The sequence below is a fragment of the Rhipicephalus sanguineus genome, chromosome 11 (genome assembly GCF_013339695.2).
Source record: "Rhipicephalus sanguineus isolate Rsan-2018 chromosome 11, BIME_Rsan_1.4, whole genome shotgun sequence".
Classification (NCBI taxonomy): Eukaryota; Metazoa; Arthropoda; class Arachnida; order Ixodida; family Ixodidae; genus Rhipicephalus; species Rhipicephalus sanguineus.
In genome coordinates this window covers 12,993,010-13,002,311 of record NC_051186.1, presented here as the reverse complement: position 1 = coordinate 13,002,311, position 9,302 = coordinate 12,993,010, and the positions used below count along the sequence as shown (strand labels likewise).

Below are 9,302 nucleotides of genomic sequence, written 5' to 3'. Positions count from 1 at the left end.
TGTTAAAAAGAACTCCTGGCTACGCCAAAAAGAATAGAAAGAAATTATCAGTAAGCATATCAAGCTCGCTGAGTGCACGTAGCAGAGAATGAAAGAATCATTCTACCAATGAACGCCACAACTATACCGGGGGCCGACATTTTATCGCCCCTAGTCGCCCAATGGACAAAACGGGCTCGGCAAATGGTAGGCCCGACGTCCGTGGCCGTTAAAAATATGACCGGCCCAACCTCGGCAAGTTTGGTAGGGCCGATGTCGATTTTTTTGTAAATGGCCGGGCTGTTTGCCGACCATCGGCAGCTGGTCGGCCAACGGCGTCGGGCCGATGTCGTAGACTTGACAGTGCCTACCTCGGGCCGCACGCGTCCTGAGCACTTGCCAACGATGACAAAAGCACGGCCAGGTACCGCTCATTTGCCGTTATTCACCGCCATACATTCTTCATTTATTTCATGCAAGTATATATTATTTCGACCGCGTAGGGGGTCAGTTTTTTTTTTTTTTTTTTGGGGGGGGGGGGGGTATAAGCAATATTAATTTCACTTTTGCAATTTTACGCAACGCTTGAGGCAAACGAGATGAATTGAAAACGTTTGCGCTGAAATATTGCTTCAAATGATGAGAAGTAATAATAACGAAATAATTTTGCACAAATATGCTTGTTTCCACTGTTAAAGACAACTAAGCCCAACTGTACTTGAGTGTACATATCGTGGCCCTATAATTGGCAAATACAACTGCTCCTGACGCTGCATGAAATATTGGCACCTACCCAAGCAAGCGCTTCGATCAATAAAAAATCAGACGGTATAATTTTAGAGATCACAATTAATTTTTTTAACATTAGTCAAAACAAATGTCCTTCGGTCGAGGTGCATTGCGTGGTGTCAAGGTGACTCTACATTGATGTCGTCTTCCCTTTCTGTCGCCTCCTGTTACGACCGCCGTCTCCGTCGCTCGCACCAATGAGCCACCTTTTCGCGACTTTTCCTACAGTGGACATGGCTGCTTCCGGGAAGCTGCTCAGAACGGACACTGCAACAATAAAGCCGCGTTCAGACTGCAGTCGCATTTCTCGTAAGTGCCGTATCGCGTAACTGTTGCAACGTCCGCTTACGTTGCTAGCGACTACGAGTGTTCACATTGAGCCCTTCGGTAATATACGTTTTTTTACGACGGGCCAATCACCGCTCTGAAGGCAACTGCGTTTCTCATTTTCCAACATGGCGCCTGTTAGCAAGCAGCTGCTAGCGGAATTCGAGGCTCTTCAAGCTCAAAATGATCTTATCATCGTCTATGAACTTAACCGACGCAGACGGCGACGTCGTAAAACAATGCGGGTTCGTGAAATATTCCTCAGTAGGGCAGTTGACGGAGATTTCCACAATCTTTTCGCGAAGCTGAGGAGTGGTGATACGGCGTTGTTCTACAATTTCGTGCGGATGTCACCACAGCAGTTCGACTTCCTCGAAAGCCTTGTCCGACCACTTATTCAAGTTCAAGAGACGCCACTGCGAGAATCTCTGTCATCAGCTGAGCGTCTGGCTATTACGCTGAGGTAAGCTTATTATCTGGAGGTTTCTGTCATTTTTATCGGCTTGTAATTGCGGACGCGAATGCAGGTGAGCCGCTGCCATAACTGTGTATTTGTGCGGAGGGTCTTTTCTTAAGTATTTTTTTGGCGGCAGTAAAGTTGCTGTCCGATGCGTACTGACATTTCCGTCTTATAGTCACTGCGGTGACTTATAGTCGCGCGCTGTGAAGCTCGAGTGAAGAGTTTATTTGGACTATAACATGCGAAACGCTGTTGCGATATTCGCGCTGCTTTTCTGCTATTGTCGTGAAGGCGTCAAGTAGGGCATTGTTATTTACCAAACAAAAGTAGTGCGTAAATAATTGTTTTCGGTAAATTAACGTTAACGCATATTTTCTTTTTGAGATGTCAAGATTGCCGTTATTATACCTCCTTGTTACGTAGCCCGTGAATATGAAGTGACACCTCATGACAAAAGTATGTTCTACAGGACAGCTGTGAACTGGTGTTATGCATTTTTAATCTAAAACCGAGATCTCGATAAACAAAACGCAGTACATAACGATGTGGTTTTCTGATATCTCAGGTTCTTGGCAAGCGGAAACAGTTACCAGTCCCTGGCATACAGCTTCAGGGTTGGAAAATCCACGATCTCAGAACTGATTCCCCGAGTGTGCATCGCTATATGGAAGGTTCTGCAACCGAGTGTCCTGCGGAGGCCGGATGAAGGACAAATGAAGACTATTGCTGACGAGTTTCTGTGGAAATGGAACTTCCCAAATTGTGTTGGTGCTATTGACGGGAAGCACATCCATTTGGACGCACCGCCAAACTCTGGTTCTGTGTACTTCAACTATAAGCGCAGCTTTAGCATCAACCTAATGGCATCCTGTGACGCTAGCTACAGGTTTACGACTGTCTACGTAGGTGCTTACGGCAGCGAAAGCGACGGCGGAGTTTTCTCGACGTGCGGCCTTGGAGAGATTGTTGAAAACGCAGAGGAAACGTTCCCACCTCCTGCAGCCTTGCCCAATGACGGCCCTGTGCTCCCATTTGTGATGGTAGCAGACGATGCGTTTCCTCTGAAAGCAAATCTAATGAAACCATATCCTGGTGTCCAACCACCAAACACTCTGAAAAGGGTGTACAACTACAGGCTCTCTCGATCACGGCGGTGCATTGAAAATGCATTCGGAATTTTGTGTGCCCGTTGGAGGGTGCTGCGAAACCGCATGAGCCTGCTGCCGAAAAATGCTGTTCTGGTCTCAGGTGCTTGCTGTTGCTTGCATAATTACCTGATGCAGGAGGGGAGGTTGCAAGTTGGCTATTGCCCACCGCTATTTGTAGACACTACGAACAGTGTAGGCACGGTTACCCCAGGCGAATGGAGGAACAGCGTGGAGTATCTACCACAAATAAATAGGCAAGGCTCTAATGCTTACTCCAAGAGAGCATCTGAAGTGAGAGACTGCTTCGCGGCCTATTTTCATGGTCCTGGATCGGTGAGCTGGCAGTGGAAGGAAAGGGAGAATTCAAGTTGAATTAATGTTTTGATATCCTGCCCTGTTTAAGCGACAGATGTCTGGACATCATATTTTCTTTAACTGTGACATCTGCTTTTGGTGTGACTCAGTTGCATAATGTGCCCAAATGTGGTCAGTACAATAAAACGTTTGGCAAGCACAAGCCACGTTTTGACAGTGCTTTAATTCAGTGCCAAGTGACCTTTTCACTGCATGGAATCTCCATGACGAGACTTTTCCTAAACGGATACTCTCAAACAGATAGCAAATAAATCAGACAATCGACTGCGCCCACGAAAAGCTACATACCGGCTATTTAAACCATATATGAACGTGCAATTCTGGAGTGCGAATGTTTTGTTTTTTCTCAGCTTTACATCACTCATCTTAGCACGCTATTTTAAATGGTACACGCTTTTCCTCAAATACAAAGGCTGTAGCAAAGCTGGAGCGTTTGTGCTTGCCCAGAAGCTAGCAGACACACGGGACACTTCACTGCACAAGAAAAAGAAAAATAATGCGGGGAAATATGTTGCACAGGACGTTTATTGCACATTTCGCGACACAAATTAAAGTAAGCCCTTTACAAACCTCTACTGAACAAATTGCACATCTATACATTCGTTGCACTGATCTCAGCTTGACGGCTTTACTTTTTACTTTACTTGACGGCTTTACTTTTTACTTTACTTGACGGCTTGACGGCCTCCGAAAGACGAACTCTTTCTGATGCGATGCGACGATTGGACGATCGGCCGCTCTCCGTGCAGACGCTTCTGGAGCACCGTCCCCGTCGCTCGTCGGCCCACAAGGCAGTTAAAGCACTTTTGTGCTTTTTAAGGACTACGGGCCTGTGTGAACGCTTGTGAGCGCTTGTGACTATTTTTACAGTGCCACCGCCACATACGTGTCAGTGCATTTATTGATCATTTCCTTTTTTTTTCTCGCTCTCCCCTCTCTCTCTGTCTCTCCCATCTTTCCACTCCCCTTCCCTTTCGCCCGGCGTAGGGTGGCCAGCCGGACTGCTGTCTGGTTAACCTCCCTGCCTTCTCCTTTTCGTATTCATTCCTTCTTTACTTCATCAAAAAAGTGGCTATGAACAGCTGTAAAAAAATAAATACGAGATTTATAGCACGGAACTTCTACACAAGGGACAAAGGAACACGACGAGCACAAGCGCTTGTGCTCGTCGTGTTCCTTTGTCCCTTGTGTAGAAGTTCCGTGCTATAAATCTCGTAATTATGGATTGCCAACTAGCCCGAAGCAACGCCTTGCTGAAAAAATTAAACGCATAATGCCTACAGTGTGCGCCTAAGGTTCTTCAGCATCCGGAGGGTATGCTGCCTCAACTAGGAGGCTGTGAATTTGCAGTTTAATGCGTTCCTTCTTCCGGTCATCCACTTTAGCCAGCAGCCCTCTTAGACTCAAAAGAAAGTGTTCGTCTTCATCTGTTGTCTTGGCAGCTTTTGTCAATTCGTTCAGATGTTGTTGATTGGCGGCGAGAGCCGAAATCATGAAACCGTCGAGGTCATTTTTTTCTTTTTCGCGGGCCTGTTTACATTCTGGGGTCGCGTTTCAAGTGAAGACACGGATGCGTGTCCCGTCGCCAGCCCTGGTGGGCTGGTGACGGGGCACGCATCCGCGTCGCTACTCTGCACCGACAAAGCGTCAGCAGGAGACGAAGCATCAAGCTGGTCTTCAACAAGTGGTGATATGTCGAGTGTGCTGTCGATGTAGAACGTGTTGCACAGCTGTTCCACTGTCGAGGTTGACTCGAGAGACTGGCCATGAAGTGACGCAGCAGCTGCGTTGTCTTTTTTTGACAAGCTGTCGGTGGCAAAAGAAAAAAAAAACTCATTAAGACGCTCAATACATAAACTCAAGCATACGGCCACTAGACAGAGGGCAGCACATGCAGAGGCAAAAACTCTACCCTTGCACTCTCCAATCGTGCAGGTTGTGGTTAAAAAACAAATCTTCGCCAGTACTACGTGTAACTGAAGCACTTGTTTTAAGACTTTCATGTAAATATTGGTGTATAATACAAAACAGTGAAATATTAGAGATGTGCAGCACATGCTTTGCAAGCACAAGTGATGTTTTCTCAATGCTTTAATTAAGTGCCAAGTGACCTCTGCACTGGGTGGAGTCTGCATGACAAGATTGTTCTAAAACTCAAATTAATTCTTTCCACCTGGCGGACAGTTTCCCTGCGCGTACACGCACATGCAAGAACTCGGTTGCCTTTAATCAGGCCGCCGCAGATGGTACAAAACATAATCCATGCGTTGTTGCAAAACGCCACTGCTCTAGAGTACCAAAGAAGGTAACAGTCGGCATTTATCTCCGACGTTGTATGGCATCTGCAAGGAACATCAGGTGTGGCATCAGCTCCCACGTTTTTTCCACGTCCGCTGCGCCGCTGCCAGACTTGACGTAGATCTTTCGCAGGCGCAGGAATTTCTGCCTAAGGCAACTCCAACGATGCTGCACCTCTGCCACTGCATCGCAGATAGAAAAATAAGGTGTTTGCAGGTTATGAAGAGTGCATTGCACACGTTGGCAAAAACGCTCGCATAAAGAAACCTAATTGCTATCGGATTACATTGACGTTATTTTTAAAGGGAAATGTAACGTTTATGAACATTTCTGCAAAAAGCTGTAAAAGTTAGCTCTGTCAGCTTCAGTTGGGCCCCAGAGCAGCAATAAAACAAAACGGTTCACTTAACAGCTGATAACGCCCTACATGTGATTGCATAGCCGGTCACCGCAGACACTGATAGTGACCCGATGCCATTGACAAACCTGCATTCGTTGTCAGCGGCTCGACTCCCGACCAGCGGCGGACGCAAGCTACGACTCGCGATTCGGTGAAGCAACTTGGAACATCGGTATAAATCGGAAAAAAAATCTAAATTGAGCGAAAACCAATAAATGGACTGCAAAGAGATCCAACTACGTTATGGCGGCGTCTTCAGGAGCAAAATACGTGCATGCCGGCAGACACTATACGCTGCAATAAATATTTTCCTTGAATAAAAGGACTGGGACACACTCCTCACAAGTCCCCACGAGGACGACCAACTTCGGGCCGTCCAGAGGGCTCACGACTTGGCCGTCGAGTTTGAACTCCCAGTCCCGTCGTGAGCGCGGCCCGCAGACGAGGCCCCGTAGGGAGCCATCGCCTCCTCAGGACCAAATATATTATTTAGATAGATAGGTTTTGCAGCTCGTGCATTGTCAATATTCGCCCAGCTCCGAAATCGCCCTTCTCTTAATCAAGTAAATAGTAACGAATTTCGCCGCACATGCAGAAAAAAACAAAAACAAAGATCATTTACCGCTTTGTTTCATGGCGCCCGCCACTTCCAGCCAGGCGTCGTATTGCAGCTGCTTATCCCGGTATGTTTTTAGCCGTTGGTCGTAGAGAATGGGTCTTTGACGCACTTCATCGACGAGCAACTCATCGCTGCACAATGAAGGTCCTTCCGCACTCGCCATGGAACTTGCCGCGAGAACACAAAGCAACGAACACGGGCAAACTAACTTCGCAGACGCGCTTCTGCATGCCAAGACGCGCATGAAGACGCGGAATCTGGGGCGGCCGGAAGCCCCGTGAGCGGAAAGTGAAAACCGAAACTGCTTTGCTCATTGGTCGTGCCGTAACGGTCGCATCAGTAGCGGTCGTAAAAGTCGCGGACCCGCCAACATTTACGCCCGATACGTTACGTACTTTACGCTAAATACAACAACGCCTGAACAAGCTCATTACGTTGATTACGTTTACGGTCACGATCCTTACCGACGATCCGTACGTTGCGCACGTAGTCTGAACACGGCTTAATCCATGTAATGGAACAAATTGTGAACCCATAGTTATGATAAGAATACAATGAGTTTCCAGAAAATGACTGCTGCACAAGCATACTAAGACGCAAGCATACCAAAGCACTTTTAACACATAAATAACACTGCCATTTTACAAGATCCTCGACACAGATATCTAGTTGTTAATAATCTAAGTACCACTCTGATGTGACGAACACACCACTGCATGCATATATGCGTAAGTTGTCCAGGCAATTAGGGCACTTACGCCGCAAGTTACGTAATTTTATTAACAATATTCGTAAACTATCTTACCTTACGTTCATTCGACCTCAGCCTAGCTTAGTTTACTTAAGTTTTAATGTTCCGGTGCACGAGACTGTAAGCCGGCCGTGCCACATGTGAATTACATGTATATGGGAATTAGTTTTGCAGCCGATCAGATATTACAAACATTTCATTTTATTTCATTTCACTTGGTTTTGACTACTGTTTTCAATTTCAAGCTATCAAGTGGGGCGCCTAAGGGGCGGATGCCGCCGCCGAAATACGACGGAGTCGACGATGCGACCAAAGAGTGCTATGCGAGCCGTTAGCATGTGTGGCAGGAGAGGAGAGTCTCTCACCAGAAAGCGTCAGTGAAGAACAAGCGCGCCCATAGAGGAAGAGAAACTGTGTAGAATGGACACTGCCATTAGGTCATGCGGCCGAATAGAGTGCAAGGGAATCGAGAGAGAACTACCCCTGTCGTGAAATGCATTGAGACGCCAAGTCGTCGCTTATGAGCTTATGATAGTTCGCAAGTTTCGGTTTTGGTTCCTTGCACGCGCAGTTTTGCTACGTCCGTCATTTTTTATAATGCGAATGCATTTCTTAGTCGGGCTATGTAAGGCATCCGGCGTTGTCCGCGCGCCTCTCCGCTCTCACTCCCCCTCCCATAGCAACAGCTGCGGGCGCGCGCGCTTATCCTCGCCCCTAGCAACCGGAGCAGGTGTTGCGGGCGGAGTAGCGGAGAGTGAGTGGAGAGGAGGAGCGAGCTCTGGCGTGTGTGGAGAGAGTGTAGGAGAGGGTAGCTGCAGTGCTTCGCCGCTCCTTCTCTCGCCGTTCGCTCTCTCTCCTCCCTGCGCCACCGCCTCAATGCAGTGCGTTTGAAACGCGTTTGTAGCATTTGTGCTGCCTTGACACAGCCTGAAGACAGCGCGTTCTAAACGCGTTTGTGCTGCATTGAAAGCGGTGGCAACATCCCTGATTACGAAGGCACGTAGGAAGCGTTCGTTGAAAGAGGCGCCCAAAAGGGAGACACTTGAGCGCGTCGATGTGTCCAGCTTCACGCCATTAAAATTACTACGCCGTGTACTCTCGACGCAAGAAATGCATTCGCATTTCCTCACGATTCCCTTCGGGGAGGTGGGGGCATTTTATTTCTTGTTTTTTCTTATCGCTACAGCCGGTCTCTGGGTTACATTTCTGAATGGCCAATGTGAGAATTTTTTTTATAATGAGAATACACGAGACTGCAAGAATTATTCACGGGCCGTCATTGTAGCTGCCCTCTAGGTTACGCGCAATTCTGGAAAATAGACGGAAGACGCCTTGTGATGTTTATTTCCCACGGTAAAAAAAGCTAGAAAAAAAAACGACACAGTAAATGTTTATTCAATGCAACCTGCCCTCTCGCGTTGTAGCCGCACCGAAGTACAGTGCGGTTGTTGCCTCGCGAAGCTCTACTGGTCTGCATGAGCTGAACAAAAAATCGAAATGGGAAAACAACGAGGAGACGCGAAAGGGCACAACCGTTTAACGCGTGGAATTAGAAACAATCGCAATTTTCTTTCACGAACATCGCAACATCGCATTGTGAGGAGTGCTCTATGCTCTCACGATATAAAGCGTTACATTACACTACCTTATTCTATGCGCCTTCAAACCCACGAGCACGCATATCCGGCATCGGCGATAAAATGCCACGTACTATACTGCCCCAACCGGCACGTTATCACAGATGAAAACGTGTTACAAGAGCTCGAACTAAATGCGCGGGGAGAAACCTTTTTCGATCGTGCCGAAGCGAGAATTTTGGAGGCACGCGGTACTTCGCGCTTCTGCAAGTTATCTTGCACCAGACGTTTTAATAACGTGAGCGACGCGCGTTATCACTTGATCGCTTCAAACGCTCCTTGCGTTTTCAAGACGCTAGTCCATTAGTTTACACCGAACCATCGTCATCTGATAACGCGAGTGCCAAAAGAAATGCGCACCTGGGGATATGAAAATCGTCACGAACCTTTCATAAATTTACGTCGAAGCGCCCGATTCCTAGCTATGGGCACCGTGCATACGTTAGGAGCCGCCACAGTCGCGCGCTGCTTCCAGCGCCAAAGCGGTCATGGCAGCAGATTTGGCGGGATAAAGGAGCA

The 9,302-nt window shown here is 47.5% G+C and overlaps 1 protein-coding gene across 1 annotated transcript; it reads right to left on the bottom strand.

The window, feature by feature from the left end:
• Positions 1–5,397: 5,397 nt before the first annotated feature.
• Positions 5,398–6,570, bottom strand: LOC119373234 (transcription factor Adf-1-like). Its single transcript, XM_037643245.2, has 2 exons — positions 6,399–6,570; positions 5,398–5,558 (listed from the first exon to the last, which is right to left on the bottom strand). Exons 1-2 carry the CDS (start codon positions 6,556–6,558, stop codon positions 5,398–5,400), a joined length of 321 nt encoding a protein of 106 aa, XP_037499173.1. The 5' UTR covers positions 6,559–6,570.
• Between the last annotated feature and the right edge of the window lie 2,732 nt (positions 6,571–9,302).

Bases quoted from the DNA above. Each gene is read 5' to 3' on its own strand.
- LOC119373234 (XM_037643245.2), bottom strand. From the start codon at position 6,558: ATGGCGAGTGCGGAAGGACCTTCATTGTGCAGCGATGAGTTGCTCGTC. The intron at 5,559-6,398 runs GTAAATGATCTT...TCTGCGATGCAG, and splicing joins GGGCGCCATGAAACAAAGCG to TGGCAGAGGTGCAGCATCGT.